At 38.4% G+C, this 26,647-nt stretch overlaps 2 protein-coding genes and 1 long non-coding RNA gene across 4 annotated transcripts in view; all 3 read right to left on the reverse strand.

Annotated features, from left to right (window-relative positions):
* Positions 1–9,520, reverse strand: part of LOC146459646 (chitin synthase chs-2-like) — a 44,752-nt gene extending 35,232 nt beyond the window's left edge. For both annotated transcript variants that reach the window (XM_085089219.1, XM_085089218.1), the window contains exon 1: positions 9,025–9,520. In XM_085089219.1, the coding sequence (XP_084945345.1) occupies positions 9,025–9,450 (426 nt within the window). In that variant the 5' untranslated portion in view covers positions 9,451–9,520. The remainder of the gene's footprint in view (positions 1–9,024) is intronic.
* The window catches only part of LOC146459643 (L-rhamnose-binding lectin ELEL-1-like), a 142,278-nt gene that overhangs the window by 79,886 nt on the left and 35,745 nt on the right, over positions 1–26,647 (reverse strand). The gene's annotated exons all lie outside the window — the stretch shown is intronic.
* LOC146459648 (uncharacterized) lies at positions 16,182–17,563 on the reverse strand. The gene is made up of 3 exons (XR_014857864.1): positions 17,323–17,563; positions 16,600–16,715; positions 16,182–16,416 (listed from the first exon to the last, which is right to left on the reverse strand). It is a non-coding gene; the product is annotated as an uncharacterized LOC146459648 (long non-coding RNA).

Below are 26,647 nucleotides of genomic sequence, written 5' to 3' on the forward strand. Positions count from 1 at the left end.
ACGAATTTAATGGTAAATCCTTTTTCTTTAGTGATATTTGGGGAACTTCAGACACCCTTCATCTTTATACTGATGCGGCTGGTTCTATAGGATTTGGTGCGGTTTTTGGTTGCCATTGGCTACAGGGTCTTTGGCCCGAGATGTGGAAAATCTTTGACATAGCCTATTTTATAGAGCTTTTCCCTGTTGTTATTGCCGTCTACGTCTGGGGGTCACTCATGGCAGATAAGCGTATCATATTTTTCTCAGACAATGCTGCAGTGGTTGACATTATCAATAAGCAGACATCGAAACACCAGGCCATCATGGTGCTAGTGTTAAGTTGCCTTAGACATAATATTTTCTTTCAAGCCCGTCATATTCCTGGGTTACAAAATTCTAGCGCAGATTACATTTCCCGTTCCCAGGTAGAGAACTTCAAGGCCATATTTCCAGAAGCCGACGAAAAGCCCACTCCACTACCCGAGAACCTAATGCCGAAGAATTGGGTGCTAACTTAAGAAGTCTCTTAAGCTCCTCTCTAACAGCCAGCTCGTGTCGCACGTACCAGCGTGCGTGGACTGTTTTCCGCCAATTTTACGTTCACTTTTATGATTCCGGAGATCCTCCTTTACCACTACCTCAAGCATGCATTCCTCTTTTTATTTCTTATCTTACATTTCGTAAATTGGCCTTTTCCACCATTAGTTCGTATCTTTCAGCTATTTCCTACGTACACAAATTACAAGGCCACCCAGACCGAAATCGTTTTTAATTCAAAAACTGTTAACGGCTGTTAGCCGTCGACATCCGTCTTCCGGTGACTCGACCTGTTTTGCATCAGCTCGTTCGTGCCCTTAGCCTTACTAATTCTTCGGCATTTCAGCGTTCTCTTTTCTCGGCGATGTTTCTAGTGGCGTTTTACGGCTTATTTCGCATCGGAGAACTGACTGCCAAGAGCACCCGATTTGGGCCTTTTGTTATCCAGTATCGTAATCTGACCCTTTTGTCCAACGATGGCCATATTCACACGGCGAAAATTACGATTTCAGGGTGTAAGCACAACACTAGTCGTCGTCCATTTGATATTCTAATCACTCAGGATGTTTCTTCCACATTTTGCCCCGTCCAAGCCCTTATTCAATACTGCCAATTGCGGGGACATGGTTCTGGTCCGCCTTTTTGTCACGCCGATATGAGTCCAATTTCTGCTCACCAATTCAATATCGAACTACAGCGGTGCTTAGCTTATTGTGGTTTAGACACCAGTCGCTATAAAAGTCATAGTTTTCGTATCGGCGGTGCTTGTCATGCCGCTGATCGGGGCTATTCTGATGCGCAAATCCGTGCTCTGGGTCGTTGGAAATCTGATGCTTTTAAAGTCTATTTGAGGTCGGAAGTTCTTCAGGCGAACTAATAATTTTTGCACGTGGGGCTTTTCACGCCTAGCCTTTTAACATGGCCATTATACAGCATGTTAGTTCAGACAGGGGCTGCTATAATGCTGTCACTACCCGTTTTGAATTTGTTAGACACACTATGTCATCGGGTTGAGTGAAAGAGTGTAAGAGTGTAAATGCCACAGGAATCTCAAATGGAATCCTATCGAAAGCCGACGCTAATCCTCGACTGACCGAGATCTAAGCGATTGTATTTCCGGATCGGGACAATGGCGACAATACGGTAAATGATGTTTTCCGATGTTGATTTGCTTTTTACAAATAGTTTAAATGATGATTTGAACCAGAATTCTGTAACTTCTGTAATTTTCATCGCAAAAGTGCCCGAATTTACTGCGAGTGATCGCTTTGAACGAACACGGAGTGTCTTCAAATTTTACATGCGTGTCTGCACGCACACAAAAAAACTGAAAGTTTTTTTTGCCTCTAACAGCAAATGCATCGTTTATTTCAATAAAATGTTTTGTTGAAAAAGCTTTTTGTTGATTTTTGTTTCTTTATCAGTTCATATATGCGTTTGAGAAGCGACAGATGCGTAATCAAGGACAATTTTCATTAGCGGGTTGAAATTTGATATGCCAAAGGTCTTCATCAACATGCCGTGAATTTTAGCAATTTTTGCGTTCAAGTGTGTTTTTCGGCAAATGATTAATAGGTAACCATATTATTTTAAGTCAGAAAACATTTTTTTAATCATTCCAGTTTAATATGCAGTTAATTTTGGAAGCCAACGATATTTATTTATCTACTGCGCATTTTAAACCGCTCTAGGAAAAAGTTAATTTATGCGAAAACTATGGAAACACGACAGGAATCAAAGGGTTAAAGAATGATACTTGCCATTTATAAGTTCAGTATAGATTTTAAATTAATAGTTTCTGTTGCATTTTATGCCTACGTTTCAGGTTAGAACTTTGCTGCATTGCTTTCAGTACAAAGTTGTGGTTCACGTTGTAAGATTATATCAATAATTTTATATTGTTTTTGTTAGAATAAAGTTACAGTTCTCTTCGTACAAAATGTTTGTGGTAAACGATACCAGCTTAATCTCAATCTCTCCAGTATTCTGTGCAACATTTTACAACCATTTTTTTTTTTTTATCTCTATCCTATTTCCACTCCTCCCTCTTAGTTTCATTTCAGTCTTATTTCCCTTTTCTTCAATTCTTTTATATCACATTTCTATACCAGTACTGCAGTAGACACATGCAGTCTGAGACTGCCTATTTTTCTCTGATGCGTGGGCAGAGTCCAACCCTGGCGAAATTTTGTCGCCCCATTTATCAACAGGAGATTGTACTTTAATTTTTATTGCTGTTTTATGAGTTTGATAATTTGTTCAATTAAACTTGCCACAAACCGTGGCCAAATTTATTCCAACAAAGTTGTCTGTTATTCTCGCTTCTGGGAAGTCTGCTAGTAACAGTGTTTTCAACAAAGCTCGCGCCTTAACTGCACCCTTTGTTTAATGAGAAAATGCGTCGATATAAAAGATATTGTCATCCTACATAAGATGCAGTACGCCTTAAGGCCTTAAGCTTGAACAAGGTATGCTTAACAATTGATGTGTGTTTCACAACAAATGCCATTACAACAATTTGTTCTATAGAATAAATCGCTGGCTCAATGCATTCCTTTGGCAGAAGCAAATGATCCTAAAACGAAAACAGTTCCCTCAAAACCTCTCTACCCTCACCAGGCCGGGATCCAATTCTGACAATTCTGTAAACCATTTTAGTTCTCGGTAAAAAAAAAAAAAAAAAAAAAAGGCTGACTTTCTTAATTAATTGCCTTGATAGAAATCGAAAATTCAAACACAAAAGGGATCCAGATTAATTTTAGGTGGCCTTTCCTGATCTTTCCTGATTGGTTCATTTAAAAAAAGGCAGACCTCATTGGAAACTGTCAATTGCAGTGGGTCTTTTCTGACTGGTTGATTTCGATCCAAACTCTGTAGATAAGGAGTCTGGAGCGGGTCTCTATAAAATGAAGACCGGATGGCGGATGATGGATGATAAAATGTGAATGATAAAATGCGGATAATAGAATGCGGATAAGAAAAAAATTAAAATACTAAATAAATAAATAAACAATTTCTCACGCCCGATTTTTTTTTTTCAAGAAAATTACGTAAAAATTAACTAATGATTCCAAAGAGAAGAATAACCTGTCATCAACCGAAAGACTTACGCTATGGCTTGACTTTTGTTATATGTTATGAAATTGCATTAGGAATTGAAATAGCAGGAACAAATTTTTCTCACCGCAAAAAAAAAAAAAAAAACAACAACAACAACAAACAAAAGAAACGCTAGTCCTGTACCCAGTCAAGACAACCCCGCTACTTCCGTAAAATCGGAGCAAAAAAATATCTCACATATATATAAGAACCTATGAATAAATCTTATTTAGAGCAACTATCAAAGTCTGAGCTAATTAAATTGCTTTTTAAGAAGACCACACCAGCTCCAAGAACCAAGAAGATGGTCGAGCGACCAATACCAACGCATTGCAAGAGTGTAAAACAAGATGGCTCAAGAGTATGAGGATAACATCTTTCTTGCACCACTAGAGTTCCGAGATGACTATAGATCAACGCCAGCTCCAAGAACCAAAAAGATGGTTGAACGACCAATTCTAGCTCCACGAACGAAGTTTAATCAAACAGCTAAAGCTTTGAAAGGTTTTACAAAAACTTATGAAATTACGGTTAAGACAAGACAGACCTATTAATTCAATTAGAATATACTAGAATGGCTATGGTATACAATCTCAAAAACATTTTAACAGAAATGACAGGAATTGAATTTGTGGAAACACTAAAGATTACTTTTGAAAAACAGTCTGTTGATGAAACAGTATTTAAGACATCATATTTCAACAGTTTCCCGCAAACAATATCAGTTAAACGAAACAGAAATAACTTCTGCCTCACAATTATCCAAACAACAAATATTAAACAGAGTCAATCAATGGATATCAGAGGGATCGGCATGGATGATAAATTTAGTTGACAACCATTATACCAATAAAGTAAAATATCATCTCATAAAGCGATCGTATATTGAACTTCCGGAAGAACATCGAAATGCTGGTAAAGGAATTATTGACATGAAGAATGAGCATAATGAATGCTACAGATGGTGTCATATCAGACATTCTGAATCCACAGGAGAAAAACCCACAAAGGATAAAAAAAATTGATAAAGAATATATTAAAAATTTGGATTACAATGGTATTGAATTGCTGGTACCTATAAAACAGTATAACGCCATTGACAAACAAAATAATATCAGCATTAATGTTTTCGGCTATCAAGATAAACAACCATACCCAGTATATTTGTCCAAAACAAGGTTTGGTAATTGTATGAATCCACTGTTTATTAGTGGTGAAAAAGATGTCTTTCAATTTGGAGAACCAACTGCTGAAGATTGGGTAACTAAATCTGTTGTTAATCAGATGGTTGATGTTAATGGGCGACAATCCTTCTTCAAAAGGGCTCAAATTTAACATTATTATTTGATCAGTGATTTCAATAAGTTCATGTACCATCAAACCAAGCATAAGGCTAGAAAACACTTCTGCATGTACTGCTTGCAATGCTTCAGTTCAGAAAAAGTACTCACAGATCATAAAAAAATAAACTTGTCAAGCAATCAAAATGCCTGAAAAAGGATCCAAAGTTACATTTCAAAATTATCATAAGCAATTACCTGTCCCATTTGTGATTTATGCTGATTTCGAAGCAATCAATGAAAAAATACATGGCTGTCAATCAAGCAATGAAAAATCATTTTCTGATGCCTATCAACGACATACAGACTGTGGTTACAGCTACAAGGTTGTTTGTTGTTACAATGACAAATACATCAAACCAGTACAAATCTACAGAGGTAAAAAAGCTGTATACAAATGCATGAAAGCTATGCTTGAAGAGGTCAAATACTGAAAGAAAGTCATAACAACCAAATTCAAAAAAACATTGAGAATGACTAAAAATGACGAAGAAAGCTTTCAAAATGCAGATAAATGTCCTACTCACATTTGTGAGCAGAAATATACTGCATGATAAAGACAATCGTGTTAGAGACCACTGCCATGCTACTGGAAAATAACAAGGATCTGCCCACCAAGATTGCAATCTCAACCTTAATTTAACTGGTATTATACCTGTGATTTTCCATAATTTGCGCGGATATGATAGCTATTTTATAATGCAGGAAATTGCTGAAATTGTTAAAAAGCATACATATATCAACAAACATGGTAAAGAACAGCAGATGAATTTTAAGGCCATAACAAACAACAAGGAAAAATACATGGCTTTTATGCTAGGCAATCATCTAACATTTATTGACAGCTTTCAATTTATGAGCCAATCATTGAGTAATCTTGTGAAGAATCTACCCGCTGATGCTTTCAAATATACACAAACTACTTTTAAGGTAAACAACTAGAAATAATAAAACAAAAGGGTGTTTATCCACGTGATTGCATGGATGGATTTGATAAATTTAATGAAGGGCTACCAACCAAAGAAGATATTTGCAGCATCATGAAAACGAGGATATTACAGATGAAGAGTACAGACATGTTCGAAATGCCTAAAATGTTTTTGGATTGAAATCAATGGGTGAAGGCTATAAATTATACCTCAAATCTGATATTTTACTGCCGGCTGATGTGTTTGAAGACTTTCGAAAAACATGTCTGCAATACTATCAGCTGGATCCGTGCCATTACTTTACAAGTCCTGAGCTGTCTTGGGATCTAATGCTCAAAATGACAGGCATCAAACTAGAGCTAATAATTGATGTTGATATGTTTCAATTTATTGAAAAAGGTATGCGTGGTGGCATCAGCTACATATCTAATCGATATGAAAAGAGAATAACAAACATATGAACTCATACGACGATTCAGCGTCATCGAAGCAGATCGTGTATTTGGACGCTAATAACTTATATGGCTAGGCAATGAGTCAATATCTTCCCACAAGCGGCTTCAGATGTTTGACAGTAAAACAGATTAATAAACTGGACTTAGCCAAATACAAAGATGATAGCAAAAAAGATTGATAGTTGAGGTTGATCTTGAATACCCTGAAGAATTGCGTGACCTTAATAATGATTATCCTTGTGCTGTCGAGAAGCTTCAAGTGACAAAAGTTATGTTATCAAAATATTGCCAAAATATCGCTGGTAAATTTAATACCCAAACCGGATTGCTTCAAAAGCTAATACTTACACTAGGAAACACAGAAAATTATGTTCTACACTAACGAAACTTACAACTATACACTGATCTTGGACTCAAATTAACGAAGATTCAAAGGGTACGTTCTTGAGTTTAATCAGTCTCCGATTCTCCGTGGCTAAAACAATATATTGATTTCTATACACAAAAGAGAACCCAAGCCAAAAATTCTTTCGAAAACGATTTCTTCAAACAAATAAATAGCTCTGTCTTTGGTAAAACTATGGAAAACATCAGAAAACGAGAAGATATCAGGCTTGTAACTGATGAGCAAAAACTTTTGAAATTAACGTCCAAGCCTACTTATGTTAGCAGTAAAATTTTCAATGAGAATCTTGTAGCAGTGCTTAAGCTTAAAGTATTACTAACCCTCTTTGATGATAAAAGATTTATTCTTGACGATGGGATTACTAGCTATGCCTACGGGCACTACAAAATAAATTCCAATTAATCTTTCTAGTTTCACCTTGTCAGTTGTTAGTAACTTAATCAGTCCCACGCTCTGATGCATCAGACAATTTTTGTCATACGACTCTCTCGTGACCTTGAAAACAATAGACTAAAAATATGTATATTCCTTAGCGCTTTTCAGGTTATTATAAACGTTTTGATAGCGTTGATCCAGTTGTTTCAAAGAGTACGGCATCTTCATTCAGAACTTCACAAACAAGATGCCTATACTGGCATTTACTCGTGATGCTTAATGTGGCCTCTTTGATTCCCATTGTGTGCTTTGCAGATTTATAAAACTATGCGAGCTAATTGAATAGTTTGAGCCACAAAGGTAGCGTCGTTTCCCTTGTGTTACGCTTATCATTGTACCGGAAATTCCATTACTGCGTGATATTTTATGTTACTAGAAATCATACCGGAAATGACTTTCTCATAACGTCATGCTTATCAGTGACCTTTTCTTCGCGCATTGTGATTCTACAATTGTCAAACAAAGCACGATTCCTTCGCCAGGAACTCTCCGATTTCCACCGTTTCAAATGTCGAGTGCTTCTTAGAAGTTATTCCTTCGATTTAGCGCTTCAAAATGGTTAATTTTCCGTTTGAAAAAGGCACACTTGAGTCCACAACATGTTCACAATATGGCCGCCAAAAAAATTTGTCCGGGTTTAATGAAAAAATGAAATGATGCTTTGACGTCACACAGGTAGGGGTGAGTGGATCCCTTCCCTCGCAATATACGCGACAAGAATGGATATTGATTGGCCTGCTTTTGTTGAAGACAATCAAAGCAATACATCTCTACTAGGAGAAGACAGAGTTGAATGAATAAATTAATATGCAGATTTGTGACTACGACGAAGAAACAACAAAAAAATCGACCCGTTCTTAGTCACGGTATGCCAATCAGAGCATCCCGCGCAAAAAAATCTACCCGTTTTTAGACACGGTATGCCCCTTAGAGCATCCAGCGTAAAAAAAATAATAATAATAATAAATAAAATCGACCCGAAACGTTTCACAAAAAATCATGCGACTGTCATATGATAATCACATGACTAATAACAATAGCAATTTGAGGAGTCCGAAGATCATCAACTTTCTGTTTTCCGAGAATGACACACAATGGAATGTTTCCGAGAATGTCACACAATGAAATAATTAAACGGATCCCTTGCAAGATAAACACACATGTATTCCAAAAATTTCTTTTCACATATAAGACACTGATTAACAGCAACTAATGAAGTGACTGAATTTCCAATTAGTAAAAGGAATGTTCAATTTTAAGGTTGGAGTTCAGTTTTGGATTTTGTGGTTGGATACAGCAGTTATTTACTTGGGGATGTCTTAGCTCATTTTATCGTCCAAAAAAAAAAAAAAATAAAATGGGCTGGAACCCCCAAGTATATAGCTACTGTTATCTACTTAGGCCTGTTCTAAGCGTCTTGCTGTTACCGTGCCGAACTAAATTCAAGAATTTAATTTAACTTAAACACGGCAGTAGCACGACGTTTGAAACCATTTAGTTCGGCAGGCTGAATCATGACGTTCGGCACGACTATTTAGCAAGGCAGTAGCCCGGTAGGCCCTGTCATGCCGCACGGCAGTAGCGAGACTTGGTTTAAACGACTAGCTATTTGCCGTGCCGAACTAAATTCATCTATTATTTTAATTTATTTTGGGTTAATTCTGTCGTTTTCTATATTTTAAACATATTTTAGAATTTGACGCGACTGAATTAAATTCGACGTTTGAAACCACTGCCGTGTTACTTCCGTGCCACTGCCGGGTAAAATCGATTTAAGTTGGGCACGGCAGTAGCACCACGTTTGGAACAGGCCTTAGCTCTGGGGGAGCACTGACTCTTACCAGTATAAATCCCTTCTTTGTTGGCCATGGTCGACTTTTTCTTCTCAAACTCGTCCATGAAGCGTAGATAAGAGATACTGCTTGAGGAATCATTTGAACCAGCAGAAGCATTAAAAACAAAGCTTGTTTGCTTGTCTTTGCGGGTAATTCATCTGTGGTACTATTTCCATTACGTTTAATGTTTCGTAAGTGTTGTCCAAGAATCAGTAAACTTACTTTGCTTCCCACTACGCAGAATAAAACCACTGAACAAAGACAGACAGCCGCGAGCCATTTGATGATACATAGGAACACTGCATGACAATTGCTGTCTTCAGCTTTGCTTCTCAGGTTTGATATCGACGAATTAGTTCGTTGCACGGTATACCGTCGATTGTTTCTTTCAATTTGCAAAGAATTATCGTAGTTACTACTGTCCCTCGACATTTCGCCGTGCACACCGTTTCTCCTGCTTTCAAACTCAAACAGTTCAAAGTTTACGGAATAGAAAAAAAAAAAAAAAAAAACCTCTCACTGTAGTGAATGACCCGATTGTCTATTTTAATAAGCATTATCAAAAAACCATACCGATCATTCCATTTCGTGTAACATTATACCAAAGAAGACTAGTTAGTACCATTAATGCAGTTATCAATGTTTAGACGGAGAGGGAAAGGGGGGGGGGGGGGGGGTACGGGCAACTTGTGCGGCATTTGAACGCTTCTGTTGTCCCCTCTCTGGGGAATTTGACAACAATCCTTGCCCCACGCTGCGGACATTTGAATTTTACCGTGCAGAGGACTGGGTCATAGACTCGTGTTCCAGGAGATACCATCTTGGAAAATATCGGTATGTGTGAAGTTGGCATGTATTAATTATGATATTTTTATAATGCAACACCGCTTCAGCGTTCCATCTTGTATTCAGTATAATGTAAATGTTGTAATGTAATCCTTCTGGAAAGGTAAATAAAAAACGTTCCTGTTTAATAACTAAGGTTACCCAATACCTTCAGAGGTGTCTTGCCTTTAAGCGATGTAGCGCGTCTAGTTTAAACTGTAGATACCTAAACCCCTATATCAAATTAAAGCTTATAGAGCTGGGCATTAAACTATGCCAAGAATTTTGAAGTAAAATGAATTGCAAAAAAATTCAAATGCCGCTCCTTTGCTCGTACCTCCCCCCCCCCCCCCCCCCCATTGATACCTGTATAACGCCGAATGGCTGATTAAAAATCAGCAGTGAAGCGTGTACACAGTGATAGCTTGTTGATATAGAAGATGTAAGGGATGCCGCATTTATAGAATTTTTGTCCCTTCGAACGTATGACTGCTTATCAAGAATTAGGAGGGGGTGAGTTAAGGGAAAGGGGGGGGGGGGGAGCGTAGGGGTGGGGTGAAGCTTACTAACCATTTCGCGAGTCACACTAAGTTGAATGATGCAAACCAACAGCACCGTTCAGCTAATTTGAGATGGTGCTTCTATAAACAAGTTCATCTCTCTTTCAACATAATTAACGAGAACACTGAGATTTATACAGTTGTTGTATTAACGACCATGTTCACTAAAGCACGTACATGAGATTATTATCCATATTATTATTATTATTATTATTATTATTGTTATTATTATTATTATTATTATTATTATTATTATTATTATAAACTTAACATAAAATCAATATTAAGAACTAATGTTAATTCGTTTCTCTCTTATTTCCAAAGGATATATGGATTAAGGTTTGCATTGAAAATCAAGGAAATCGATCCTTTTGAACGGTTATGGTTGACTAACTCAGCGTTATTTCGGGAGTCATTTCTATAGAGATCCTTAGCGTTTGAATACTAGTCAGCCGGAATTGTGTAAAATCCATATGGAAATAGCCTCTGCAGGGACTAGTAGCGAGATTTTTGTTTTAAGCTAGATCGCTGTCATTAAAATTAAAGGAACGTGGCCGATACGATAATACGATAGACTATAAACTGAGAGCGCTGTAACAAGTTAAATAATCTACTTTCAATTGAGTCTTTTTATGTTTTGCACTAAAATGACTTTTAAGTGCCAATCACTCCTACGCAATTCCTTTCATTCTCAAAAGTAGACGTAGAAAGTAAGCCAAAACAAGCAAAATAATGAGATTTGAAGTTATTCTCGATTTTTAAAACGCGATCGAAATCACAATTTCCGAAGTTAAAACCGCGCCATTAGGGGATTGGCACTAGTAAGTTGTGACGTCGACCCGGTATCTCGATAACAAGCACACAACAAAACAGCAGTGACTCGGAGTGATTTCTACGCGAGCTGTTTGGGTTTCTGGTCGATTTTTTGACCCAAAAGCCGAACAATGACACCGATTCGGAGCTAAGCTACAACTCAGATGATTCAGAATTTAACTGCAACCCCGGCTACGTGATTGACGCGACGATCAAGAGCGTAAAATAGGAATGGAAGGCCTACACAACTCCTACTCGCATATTTAGCGCTTTTATCTCAGTCTTTTGATCAATTTAGCTTCTTGTATGTTTACAGCGAGTTGGCATGACGATTTGGAGGATTTGTATGATAATCATAAAACAAAACCATGTGCTTCACCGTAGCATGTTTTGTATTTGGCTCTCAAAGAACCTTTTCTGGAATAGTTCTGCTTTTAGCGCCTGTTTATTTCACCTCTCGTTGTTTCTGTTTAGTGACTGTTGCACCTCTTATGCCATTTCATTTTACTAGTATTTAGGTCTAGTTAATTACGTTTGGCTCGTTTCAGTTTGAGATTCGGTGACAGCACAGTTTCTAGTTAGGATTGAACCGCGTGATAATCTTTAACCTCGAAAGCGACCGCCATTGTTGTTATCGTTGTTAGGATTTGAACTGTGTAATTACATCAGTTAATCTTACGGTTTTTGTATTGCGGGGCCCGGCCATTTGTTTTTAAAGCGAGATGTTGTGTCTCTGATCATTGTTCCTTTTTTTTTTTTTTTAGTTTTTTTTATTCTTTCTTTAGCACTGTAGATTACTTTACGAGCTATGCAATGCGTGACGTTTAGGGCTTAACTCTGTTTAGTTACGGCTTCGTTTTTTCAACGCCTCGCTTCGCTCCACTCTGAGGTTTGTGTTGGGGGAGCTTGCTATTTTCTAAATATTTGAAATCTTTCGGTATTAAAGAACATTTTTCTGAGGCCGAGGAAAGTGTAAATAAGCAAGCCTTTACCTATGAACTAAAGGCTTGCCTTTTGTCAACGAAACCACCACATCAAAAAATTTACTTGGCGGCAACATGCGGACCGCTGAGTAAACAGCATCATTGTTCGTGGCGTAAATATAAACGTTTGGAAAGCCGTAGCGTGTGTTATTTTTCAACATATCTCGATTTCCAGGTAAGAAAAGCCGACCTTTTGAGAAGTATTTCGAACTAATCTCGTACCCAGATCTCCCACCTTCAGGCGGAGGGGAGATCTGGTAAAGTTCGATTTGAGGCCCGGAATACGGGCCTGCCCATCATCCCTTGTCCACCGTGCTGAATGGCCGCCGGCTCGTAACTGTGATCATTCCTGGTGAACTTTTCGCTTTCGATGGTGCTCTTCGGAACGTTCTTCGATCCAGAGGACAACAAAAGTTGAAACCTAAACCAAAACGAAAACACATTAGGAGAGATTGCAACCAACAAGCGCGGTAAATCACTTTTTTACTTTAAGATTAGTTCCTACACTTTGTGATCATCTTTGTAATGAAAGCTGTTCCGAGAACAAATCCATCGTAATTGTGCTTTCTCCACTCAAGATCAGCGTGCTTATCGACGATCAATTAAAAAGACTTAACTCAACTGGAGTAAGTTGTACCAGTTTTCGTCTTAGATGGTAACTGTATTGAAGATACTGTAATTTACAGGCAGGGAAATTTCACATCATTTTTGTGCACCCCAAGGTAATGTAACAGTTAGCAACAGACAATGCAGAGAGTTCTTGTTGTCGAAGCTTTATCAGAAAAATTTTATGGCCGTTGTTGTGGATGAGGCACAATAGAGTTACTGATTGGCATCTTGCTGTTTGAATTCGCATTGGAAAGTCAAATGGTTCAAGTCATATTTTCATTTGTAAAGTTTCCGAAATTGTGGTCTACCAGTGATACGTAAAAATTATTTCTTCTCTTTGTAATCTCTTCAGCTGATTTGGCCACACAAATTTTCCTTCTTCCATAAGTAAATGGTTTAAATTTCCAAACCAAATGGATTGTGTAAACGCGGCAGGTTTCTTTTACAGGCCAAAGGACACAACTTCAGGTCACTGTAATAATATAAACAGGGCCTCCTAGCCCTAACACCATGCTACACTCTTGGTTATTACCAGCAAACCAGAAAGACCTGTTCGTGTAAATGCTAGCCGCCTAGTTATGTCTAACATTAAAATGCTGACTTCACCCTTGCTGTTTTAAAGGGTTTTTTTTTTTCTTAAAAATGGAAGTTGAAATTTCTTTTGGGAAATCCACGTCTGGATTTGGGATCTGAAGAATGTTTTGGTTACTTGCAACATGTGAGCAAACACAGCAAGTCCCTATGAGTTTCCCATTATATTTTTATTTTGTAGTGATGAGCTTTCCATTTCAGTGGTTCTTGATTCACCTTTATACAAAACACTTGAAAAGTTTTCACCTGAAACTTATGTTAAGTTAAGGGGACGTGCCCACTCAACTGCTTCTTTGATGACAAGTTAATAAAGGTTATAATTTTACACATGGGAGTCCACAGACTCGAAAACTAGAACCACATAATACACAAGTCTAATAATATTTGACTCTTCATGATATGAAGAACAAAGGTCATTATCTGCATTTGATTTGCAAGGCACAACGAGCTGCTTAAATAATCATTCTTGTACTGAGCATTGTATTATTTGTACATGCATGGGGGATGATACACTAAAAATACAAGGTTCTCAAATGTCCAAAGCAGCTATCAATGGGGTCCTTGATTTCAGCAAAAAAAATAATAGGAAGGTGTGAAGGTCTTTTGGGCTCATAAAAGTAGCAAATGGGAGGTAAAAGGAAAACAAATAAAAATATATTTTCACTATTTGTTTTGTGTGTGCACGTCTGTGTGTTCAAATGAACTGTCACCCTTTTCTGCAGCAAATTAACAGCTTTCACAGTGAGCTCATCTTCAGTAACCATGAATCCCTAAGTATTCCATAACCATGGCCTTCCATAGGCAAGGAACAAAATTTAATCAAACTGTGAGACACAAACCCAATGTAGAAAAGTGGTGGGGAAAAAAAACTTTGAAGACGGTGTCTGTCTTGGATGAAAATTCCTTGTTGATGCCAATAATTCGTTGATCAAAAAAAAAATTCTTGTATTGATATTTGCACCCATGTCAAGTCCTGTATTTTCATAATATTAAGACCAGCAACACAAAGTTATGTACATAAAAGATATCAGAACAGTGAACCTTGAACCTTTAAACCCCAGAAGTAATCAGTATCAAATTTCGCCTCAGTAATATCAATACACAATCAAGGAGAGGTCATGAGATCACCAGTGGTAAAATTTCTTTCAGCAACCTCCCTGTAATGCTACTATGAAAAATGGACATGTAGAGACCAGTAAGGAGAAACTCTTTGTTGATACTGAGGCTTAAAGGTTAAAAGCTAATAAATACAGAGCCATATTATTAGTGATAATTGCGGCTTCTTTTAATTGCTTCGTCCTTCCACCACCCCAGGCGTCAAAAAGGGCTTAGTTGCTTGAGAATCCCTTTATCCATTTTCTGGTTATTATATTGTCTTATTCTAATGGACAGAATAACAACATCCCAGTGAATGACTACGTTTTCTTCTTAATTAACTGGCATCTTTGTTCAGGGGGCACAACTTCAGAGTACAGCAAACTAGGAACAGTCTTTCCTCAGTTTTCTCTACAGCTGAGATTGTTGTCATGACAACAACGTCAACAGAAAACAGCAATCATACAAAGTTTGAATATAAAAGATTTATGGAGTACTACAAAGGCCCTCCTATCTTAACACAAAGTAATGTTGACCAGTTTGATTGAATATTTTCGCCCACAGCAGATGAACTCATCACCACCAATGTTAAAAATTAAACCTGTTATTTATTATTTACTCATTATTAGTACTGTGTGGAGTTGGCTTTGTTTTTTTGGATGGAAAGCTTGGGGATCACCAGTTCTACCTCATTGTGACTCCCCAAATTCCTCAAAATCGACTTTTGGCTCAGTCTTATTCTCCACAGACTGACAATGAATATTATTTGCCACAATGGCTTTGGGAATGGGGTTTGATTCTCCTTGTGTTAGAAGGATAATAATAAATTATTTATTCATTTTAGTCTTCCCCAAACTATGGAAAGTTTTTTTCCAAGAAAGTGGAAGAGATGGGAGGCCTGCTACATCAAAACTTTACTTTAACAAAAATGATATTTGATCAATAATGATTTCTTGAAACATAAGCAAGCAAAAATTAAAGTTAATAGCCGACGTTTCGGCGTCATCGTGACACCATTCTCAAGGCAAAGTGGACAAATTAATGCGAAGATTTGGTTTCTATACTTTACAGTCTCTACAAATTAGCATATTAACAAAGGATCACAAGTTCTTCAGGTGAATACCTTTGCGCGAATCGAGTCTGTTTGCACGTTTAGGGATGGTTTAAGTTTTCTTATGAAAAGCATCTCCTTAATTAGGCAATCAAACTTGTTAGAACATTTAGCTAGCACGTGAAATTGTTCTGAAAGACAGCGAGGCACGTTCGAGTTATGTTCGCTCAAGTAGTGTTTACAAATTTGTTTGTGTCCATCAACGCGTTCGTGGAGGTGGCCGCGAGTGTAACCAACATATCCTGCATCGCACAGGTTACACTGAAATTTATAAACTAGACATTGTTGGTTAACAGTGGCAGGCTTGACTTCTCGAACGAACTTTAAGGTCTTCGTTGAGTTTTCTGCTAATGAACACCGGCTGGATTGTGGTCTTGATTTTTGAGCTGAGGTCTGTGATACGTTTCTTCACTACATTAGCAGAGGCCTGATCTTTAAATGGCATGACAACTCGGATGGTGGTTTCAGTTGATGGAATGTGTTGCTGGTCTGATACTTTGAAATCTACGAACTGCTTGACAGCTAAATTGAATAAGTGCCTCGGGTACTTAAGCTTTAAGAAATTAATGCTTGAAGAAATTAATGCAACCCATTATGACAGATTAGTGTAAATACCCCAGAAATCTATGCAGGGGAAATTTTTGCTTAACCACTTTGGTTTCAAATGGCTTTTGTGTGAGAAATGCAGCTGTTGTGACATCTGTTGTGAAATGACTGTCATTGTCCTTAATTATGCGTTGAGCTGTGTCCAGCTGTTTTAGCCCTTGAAGATATCACATCACTGGAAGGAACTTTAGGAACTTGCTTCTCCCTGGAAATTAGGTGGAAGAAATTATTTAGCATATTAACAAGAAATAAAGGAGAAACTGAGGCCAGTGATAACTATTTGTATCGGAGAATGTGCTCAGGATTAACCACGGAATTAGTAAATGAAGTGTGTTTAGTGCTTCAAGGACTCCATACTAATGATAAAATGATGGAGAAATTCCTCTACCTTGAAGAAAAGAACGTGGCAAAAAGATTCTAAGAGCCATAAGTGATGTCAAATCTAAAGAGGCATGTCCTCCTTTTAAAACTACTTCTTTTCTAAAGCCTAGCACAAGTAGAGATCTGCAAAACATTAGGTGGTGCAGACATGTAAACCAATGTCCCCATTTTTATTTTAGAGGAAGGCTAGTTTTATATTTCGGGTCCTAATTTTTTTTAACTCAGTAGGTGGGGGAGAGGGGATAAAGTTAAACTTACTGCACTTACATAAAGAGCCCTAATCGGTTCAGACAAGGTGTTCTGTTTTGTGGTGTGGGTTTCATTACTATTATTTTGGTGGTCAGAAGTCAGACCTTTTTTCATTTGTCTTAGCTGAGGGGTGGGAGGGATATTGATTTCACCAGATGAATAATATTATTGTGTGGACACTCTAACAATTTCTCCAAAGAAGTCGTATGAGAGATGTTGTATGGATCTTGAAGGAATAAGCACACTGGCCTGAAAGGTCTAATATTATACTATGAAGTCTTTTACCCAAAGTCCAGTTCAATTTATAGAAGAGAAATAGTCTTTTAGCAGAAGACAAAAACTAAAAATATGCTACCAATGCGGCGCGCGTGTTCAGGAACTCAAGGTAAAGTATATTGGGAAAATTAATTGGCGTTTACTAAATAAATAATCATTTTTTGTCAAGAAATTCAAAAAACAAAAATAAATAAATGAGCCCTACCTCCATTTTTTCCCCAAAAGTAAGCAAGCTTATATCCATCGTGTTGGAAACTTGTGTTACTTGGCAAGGCCGTTACATTACTGGAAACTCTTTTCGGCTGAAGTCGCTGTTGTCTTCCGAAAATACAACTTCTCACTGTTCTCTCCCCACACAAACGGCATGTATGTATTAAAACCTCGCATGACAATCTTCATCGGAGCGATTTTGTTTCTTCCCCGAACTGAGCTAAAACTAAACACAAAAGAAAAGAGCCAATCACAGAACAGATTAGAATGAGGCATTCTTTATTCTGGTAACCAACCAGAAATGGCCTTGTATCGAACTTTACCAGATCTCACATTTCGACATTCCCGAACCAACTGAGATCTGGCTACGAGATTAATTTGGAACATGTCAATCGACCGACATGTTAGATAGACTCATAACCTCGTTCGTCACAGACAAATTCAAGACTGGAGTTTTTTTAAAAAAATGATTCGTTCTTCTTGAAATGCCTACTCCCAAATTTATACACGTGGAAATGAGAAAGAAAAAAAAAAGCAGTTTATCATGTCACTGTGGCCCTTCATCCGCTCGCCAACAGACAACAGTCTCAGAAGTAAAAGACTCCATTCGCTTCTTTGCATTCTTGTGAGTCTAGACCAATTATGAATTAAAATAAGTTTACCATTTCAGTAGGTTTGTTTTAGCTGCACCAATAAGCTTTAAAAAAAAGGAAACATTTCTTACTACTCGTACGCGGCGATGTTTGGCACACAGGTCACCAAAGCGTATGTGACACAGGCTACCATGCAAGCATGATTGAAGAGTTTGTATGGCGTTAAAATTAAATCGAAATTTAGACAACAATATTCCCACAAAAACCACAAAAAAATATACTAAAGTCTGAAAAAGCTTACCCGGTGTGTTTTGCTGTGTTTTCAATGCTTCTCAGTGCTTCCAAACGCTGTTTTAAGCGGTTTATCTCTCAGCAGCTGGTCCACGTGCATCACTGTATTATGTTAATGAAAATGTAGGAAACTACAAGTCCAATTTGAATAAAATTTGCCCCGTCATCTGAGGAGAGCACTTCGAAAACCTCGCTAAAATTTCCTTGAAACTTAAGCACTCGCTTACCTGTCTCTCCATATGGCAAGAAGGATGATGTGCGGTCCTTCCTGGGCAGCTAATTTTCGATCAAGTTTATTTATTGAGACACAGGCCTTCGTTGAAAACAAAGTTCATTTCAAATCGGGTGCCATTTTTGCCCATTGCATGGTTATCTGTGTCACATACGCTTCAGTGACGCTTTGGTGTCCTGTGGCTCCAGTGGACTTGTTGTCACCGCTTTAGCATGGGTAGTTGGCGTCACATTTATACCGATATTATCTCGTTTCAGTCTTTAGAGGATTGGCTTGTTATTCACTTAATCAATAAATCAGAATCGACGCATGAAGTCGTCGTTTGTGAAGTCCTTGGAGCATATTGACGATTTTCCGGGTAAGCCCGCTTTTGTTTCATGAAATCGATCTATTTCTTTCTGCATTTCCTTGCTTCATCATTATCGAACAGTATAGCGTGCAGAACTATACCCTTCTGCATGTCTGAGAAGGCAGCAAATTCACCTACCACATACATTCCTAACACATTTTAAGTTCAGTATAGACCATGTAGTGACAAATGAGCAAATGCTCCGTGGCTAAGATACCGGGTCGACGTCACAATGTTGTTAGTTGCCAGTCTCCCAACTGCTCCTTTTTGTATTCAATATGGCAGAAAACGGCCTATTTTGGGGGATTTTGTTGTCTCATAAAAACAAAACGAAACATGGAATACGATTTATTTCTTCGCAAAGCGTCTAAGACATACATAAATTTTCGAAATTCATTAAAACTGTGTAAGGGTAACTACAGCCTTTGATGGACAAAATGGAATAAGCAACGAATCTAAAATATATACAGAAAAAGGTGAGACTAAAACAATAAAAGGAACAATGCAAAAAAATGTTTTCTGCACCGCGTGATGATAGTGGAGCAGAGAACAAGAAAAGCAAAAAACTCCAAAAAAGCCGGCCGTGAGAATCTCCTGAAGTGGAGTAATAGTTTTATCTGAGAACTAATCAATGAGTACGAGGCCCAGTAATATTTGTGGAACATTTTTTGCGATGATTACCACAATCGGGTCGTAACTGGAAAACCGAAGAAGAAACTGAAGGTAAGTCAAAGTAAACTGCATTAACATAGTTTTTTGCCTAACTGTTTAGCTTGAAAACGTTTTTACCGCTTACTTTACGATGGAAAACCTTGTGTCCCAAAGTTACATACAGTTTTACCGCAGGTAAGGTGACCCAAGCTAAATTTTTGTCAGAGTCTGGTAAAATAAAGAGTTCGTTTGAGGGAAAAACAGAGTGTGTAGGGTTAAAAAACAGGTAGCCTGATTTCCTGAAATTCCCACCCTCCGCTAAGGAAATCTTTGGCAGCCTTGTTGCTAAATACTAAAGGCACTTGACAGGAGGCAGAGGATGATACCAGAGAAAAAGATAACCGACGTCCTGTCTGATCTGGAGATGGAGAGTACGGCACATCCTTTAATTACGCACCTCAGTCTATGTACCCACAGTCAGTGCATCACATGGACAGTCTGGACCCCCTCCCTCAAGTGCGTCACATGGATACCACTCCACCATGGGTACAGCTGAGGAACAATCTGTACCTCATTCTCTTTATCCATGACATGCAAACTAAGTTAGTCTGTTGTAGCCAGGCAAAGTGCATGTGAAGTGCAAACTGATTGGCATCTAAATTGTTTTTCAAGATTGAAATATCATCGTACAAAAGTTTTAATTAATGCTTCCAACCCATGAAAAATAAGAACACAACAATGATATGTGGGGTAAGGGGTTGGGAATGAAGTACTCCAATAGCAGGCCAGTGGAACTAAATGCCATCAATAACTGAATCACTAATCTGGCTTGGTAAGGGGGGTCAAAGCCCCCTCCTCTCCGGGGATGCAGGTCACAAACCCCTGGGAGAGGTTCCTAATCCTCTTCGGGGCTGCAGTCACAATACCCCGAAAGAGGTCCTTACTCCCTTTCAGGGCTGCAGGTCACAATACCCTGAAAAGGTCCCTACTCCCCCTCAGGGCTGCAGGTCACAATACCCTGAGAGAGGTTCCTAGTCCTAAGGGAGTTTAGACTCATGGTTACCATGGTAACCCATCAATTCTGTGAGTCTATGGGGCCAAGAGTGCCTGTAAGGGAGCACTTCATCCCAGCCCAAAGTTTATTTGTGTATTTTGATTAGACAAATCTAAATTATAGACTAACTCCTTACTACAATTATGTAGTCCTTGGGATTAGACAAGGCTAATCAGTTCATTCAGTGTCTTTGATGCATATAAACTGCATAAAATTAATACCAACAGCATTGGTTGCTAACAATAACAAAAATAGCTCATAACTGGAACGTTTCGAATAAAGAGATATCAATGCATATTGCTGTGTATCTGAAAATTAGAAACAGGTATATTGGCTGTACATAGGAAAGCTAGTCAAGGATCCCGTAACGTGGGGGCCAAGGCCCAGCTTAGCAGCTTAAGTAAGATATATTATAACTATTCATAAATTCACAAGCATTGTGTAATACTAGAGTTAATTTGTGTGTGACATGCTTAAACCATAGGGTGGGGGGGGGGGGGGGAGAGAAAAACACGTCGTAGAACAAGACAACTACAGTTTGCTAGCTCGCAGCGAAGGAATGAATGAACACACAACTCGTGCTCGATGTCTGAGGATTGATTGACAGTGAAATACCAGCCGATTCTGATTGGCTCAGCGTACAGTTTGCGTTACTTATGCATGTGATCCCGATAAACTTTGGACTGTGAAACCCTACCCCCTACCTTAAAGCATGTCACACAACCAGCACGTAATCTCTCATGGTTGTCCCATTAACTTAAATTTATGAGGACATAAATTGGTCTACTAAATGACAGCATGTACTGTATTTCATATCAATATATTTTTTTTCGGTAGAACCAATCAAAAACTTTGTTTACTCTCGTAGCAGTTTGATGTCACACATGTGAGGCTAACGGACACAGATAACGCAGTAAACGGACACATGGTACAAAACATGCCATGCTTGTTGCGCACTGGGACATCCAAAACAAAGCGGCTTTGTCCATTCAAATTTGAATTTTCTTCGTTTTGGATGTCCCAGTATGTAGCTACTGTAGCTCTCCGGCATAGCGGATTTTGTACCTTGTGACCGTTACCTGCAAATGGCCCATTACCAAACTTGCGTGAGCTTAGCTCATCAATCAGTACATACGTTTTGCGCGTTTTTTTTTTTAATTCATTCAATAACTAATGCATGAATTACTGCTGTTTGGTTAGTCTGATGGCATGGTATGTCTCATAACGTGTGCGTTTTTATTGTTGCCAAATCGTCACATCATTTTTCGAGGGTTGCTTTTCTCTTTAAATAATCCCGTTTATGAATTTCACCTGTCAATTCATGTGATCCATAGGGCATTCTTTTTTGATAATAATAGAAATGACAGGCCTGCACGGCTCACTGCGTTATGTGGTGTACATTTTTATGAACGCTGCCTTTATATTTTTGCGCCAACGAGCATGTCCTTAAGAGATTGTCCTCTCTTGGAGGATATAATTGGCGGATTTTTGAATATGCTTTTCAGCAAAGGCTGATTTTGTATGAACTTCCTGAGTTTTGCATCAATATATCTTTAAGGTTACGCACCGATGGGTGGTACGTTGTAACAAAAGGCAAGATTTGTTTACGATCGCGAGTTTTTATCTTTTGCTGTAGTGCCGACTGTCTTCCGGCGAAGTTGACTTCTGATAACGTTGTCTGTATCATCTTGTGCGGTATCCGCGCGCTATGAGGCGCGATTTAAATTTGGAGATACTTTCTTCGAACGTTGTTTCAGAAGAATTTTTTCTCAGTGGTCTGAGTACAGAGGGATGGCTTGAGGTGAAATGTGTATACTGAAAGGTTTCAGTAGGCTTGTAATGCGTACGGATGTCAAGGACCGATTCATTTCTGAAACGTTGTCCTTTAAAAATTATTGTGTCGAGAAAGCTTGTCTCGTTCTCTGAAATTTCGGCCGTAAATTAAATAGTAGGATGGGATTTGTTAGCTTGTTCAATGAATAGGTTAATTTCCTTTTTGTCACTATCCCACAGTGAGAAAATGTCATCAATAAAACGTTTACATTCTATTGGTTTTGTTTTTTCTATTGATTTTTGTTTCAATATCGGCCATAAAGATGTTTGCAAATGCAACGGCCATTTTTGTACCCATTGCAGTTCCATGGGTCTTAAGGTAATTTTTTTTCTAACAAATTCGAATGAATTTTCCTCAAGGATAATTTTAAGCATTTCTTTGAGATAGTGTGATGGTATAGGAGGTTTATTGTTGTGGAATGTCTCGTATGCTTTGCTTACTGTTGTGATTTCCTCCTCCTTTGGTATATTTGTATACAAGCTTGTTACATCCATTGATACTAAGATAGTATCTTTAGTGACCCTTGTCTTTTCTATGAAGTTTACGAAATCCGTTGTATCTTTTAGATACGATTTCTGTTCAGTTTTGTGCGATGGGCTGAAGTAATTTGTCAACAAAAGATGATAATCTTTCTGTAGGGCCGAAATTATCGGTCTTCCGACCGGATTTGGTTTGTGGATCTTAGTAAGGGTGTAAAATATTGGTATTCTTGGCGGGTCTCGCGTTTGAGAAAACCATTTCTTTGTCATGTTCTCAATAAAGTTATTTTGATGCAATTGTGCAACAAACTCGTGAACTCGGCTTTGTGATGTTTAGAGAGGGTAATAATGTTCTGTGTTGTCGAGTTGAATTTGAGCTTCTTGTATTTTATCACATTTATTCATGATGACAGTTGTTGTGCCTTTGTTTGCTTTTGTTTTTAGAACAATGTTAGCGTTCTTTTCAGCTCTGTGATAGCTTTGTATTCGTTTTGTGACCACAAGCAGCCCAAGTTCGCGTCACTAGAGAGCGTGTGATAATTAATAATTAGTGAGACGATGACCTTTGAGTGCAAGCGGTATTGGGTTACAGGCAGCCGTTGAGAATTTGAACGCATTATAAGACTTTGTATGGAAAATAAAATACGCTAAATTTAACTTTTATTCATTTTCAGAAAAACACGACACTCCTGAGTTTTACAACAGACATGTTTCGGCAGTTGCCTCTGCCATCTTCAGTGTGAAATGAACTTTCATTCAATAAAGTCAATTAAACTGAATCACCTCTGGTGTATTCTTGTGTGTTTTGTAGCTTACTTTACCATTTCGAGCTTTCTTTGAAATCACTGTCATTCCCCTCATAAGACGGAGTCAAGGCAGCACACTAAGATTTCGACTGTAAGCTCACGTAGTCCGCTCAGAGGCGCCTCTTCTCGTCTGTCACCAGTGTCGGGACAAATTTGAGCCCTTTAGATATAACGCTGACTTGGCTGTCGCTAAGTTGTTGGTTTGAAAAATTCTTTATGAATTTCTCGTTGTTTTCTGTGTGTGTCTCAATCCGTTTTTTTTTTTTTTTTCTTTGGCCAATTTTTTTCTGCGCTCTTTGCGCTTGTAACTTCTTTTGTGCCCTTTTTTATTTTCAACCCCCTTTGTGAACCGTGAAAATTTGTGTTAGAATTGCAGGAAGTTCAAAACTTTATAACAATTAGTAATTATCCGTATAGCTCTACAAAAAGACAGTAATTAACGCGCCGATTTATCTGCCGGTTGGATTAGTAGGTTCAATTGCATGGGACAATTAACACGCTGCAATTTCTCCGCCGATTTATTTTTCTATTGGTGTAGCGCAGAATGAAACTGAATTGACCTAATTTAATTCTATAAATCAGATTTGCAAAATTGGGCTGAGCCGGCCTGATCAATCGTTACGTGTTAATTAGCCTTGAGTTATTTACGGTTTTTGCCCCTGTCAACAAATTATTAATAGCTGTAGCTAATGAGCAAGTGGATCAGGACCTTTCCTTTAAGAGAAATTCTAAAATCTTTAAATACCTTTGGCTTAAATTAATACATAAAGTAAAGATAGTCGTCCAGAAAACACTGACTTGGTATTACGAAACAATCTTGTCTTGTCAGCGTCAAGAAGAGAGTGCGTCGTCAATTGACGACGACGTTTGCGATTACATGAAGAAAGTTTCAGCTCGGGCTGAAAGCCCAGGCTAAAATTTCCAGCCCGGTTTTTGAAACCGGGCTGGAAATTTCAGCAAGGGTTAACGGGCTGAAAAACTTCATGTAATGAGAATGAAATTTCAGCCCGGGCTGAAAAGCGAGGTCACCTGGGTAAAAAAGTGACGTGGGCATGCGCAATGATTTGTTTTCAATGCAACAAGATGGCGGCTACCAGGTTTCAGTGGAATAACGGTGATAACATCAAAAAACTTATTTGGTGCTTGGCGAATTACAAATCGAAAATGGACTACCAGCACGGTGACTTCAACGCAGAGGAGGTGAAGCAAATGAAGCTGTTCGGGAGGAACCGACGTTCCTTCTTCTTTCGTTTGTGCTCCATCATCTTGTTAGCTGCCACCATCCAAAAAAGTTGGAAATTGAGTGCTAACAAAAGGCTAAATTGCGGGAGAAGCAATGCCCCGATTGAACAAGTGGAATATTTGACGCCATTTTGATTTCTGTTCACTCTTCCCGCAAAATTTCAAATAATAATGCGCACGGGCTGAAATTTCAGCCCGGGCTGGGCAGGCCGGGCTGAAATTCGCTATGTAATGGCAACAAAATTCCAGCACGCCTACCGGGAAGGCGGCAACGCCAACACCACCATATTTCCACTACGTCGCGATTATTTCAATTCGTTCAAATTGTGCAATGTAGCCGAACAATCCAGCAACAAAGTAAATAGGAATAGCGTTCAAATGAATAAAAAAAAAAAGATTAAAACTTAAGGTCATGTGCTCACGGCTGACCAACGTAGGGGCTGATTACATGGCAATTTTAGCCCTGCTGAAAGATGCACTGTCATGGAGATTTTGCTCTACGTTACATTGGTCAAACGTACTCAAATATAATATTTGACTAAGAACCTCTTTTCTAGCATGGAATTGCTCTTAGAGCACCTGGAAGATTTCCCTGAGCAAGAAGAAACCGTATTTATAATCACTTTTTTTAAAGCCATTTTTCCGAGATACGTATGAGGCAATTTTAAATAAGCTGCAATCCATTACCATCCTAGACATCCGCAGATAAAGCTGAATCATTTTAGTTTTTGTGCACTAGTAGGTTTGTTGTTAACAAAACGGAACCATTATTTTCACGTTTACATCCACACGAACCTCACGAATGCAAGACTGCAACGCCAACGAAACGTCACTTCAAAATATAACTTCATTTCATTTGTGCTACTTCGGGATTTTTTTAACTCGTTCAACTCCTACACAAACGACAAACTACCCAGGAACTAATTGGTGGGAGTGGCGTTCAAGATAAGAAATTCACCGTCTTGTGTTACATTCTCCATAAAACCTTGAATTTGGTCATTTCACGTTGCTGTTTTCCAGAGGACGGAGAAGAAATGTAGCAAAATTTTTAAAAACGCACGTGCAGGGTGATTGCTCTTGTTTATAATAAACCATACGGCCTTTTTTGTGGCGTTGTCCTTGCCGTTGCCGTCGTCGATGCTTATATGTGTGTTTGAATTCACATTTCATTGTATTTGTTTGTACACCTGTGTTCGAATCAGTCCTTTCTTAATTAATTTATACACATGCCCATGATTACAGCCAAAGCATTTATTTTTCTGACGGTGTTTGTGTCTATTATGACCGAAAAGTCGTTTTAACTGTTCTTTGAAATCTCTCTTGAGAAATCCATACGCAATTGGATTGACAGCTGAATTTAAAATACAGAGGAGATCGAGAATGTAAGCAATGTTGGCAGATAGATCACAATTTATGTTCCAATTAGAAGAGCAGCTTTCAAATGTTCTGCTGCAGAGCACAGAATAAACACAACCATGACTGCCATCATCATCTTTGCGGTTGCCTGTCTTTCGAAGATTTCAGATCTGCCGGCTGTTTTTACGCCTAATTGTTTCACTTCTGTAGTTAAAACGGACTTGAGAATTCAACGTGTGCGATTCACGAAAAAAGTTCCGCGCAACAACTAAAACACGCGTCGATAATACGATCACTAGCATCATCGGAAGCGTATTAAACGTCAGCGTTTTCAATATTGAGAAGATGCTGTCTTGCTCTTCATTTGCAAATCGTAGAATAGTGATTTGTGGTACGACGAAAGCTATCATTGGTGCAGTCCACGATGCGACCA

The sequence above is a fragment of the Pavona decussata genome, unplaced genomic scaffold, assembly GCF_977016875.1.
Source record: "Pavona decussata unplaced genomic scaffold, jaPavDecu1.1 SCAFFOLD_218, whole genome shotgun sequence".
NCBI lineage: Eukaryota > Metazoa > Cnidaria > Anthozoa > Scleractinia > Agariciidae > Pavona > Pavona decussata.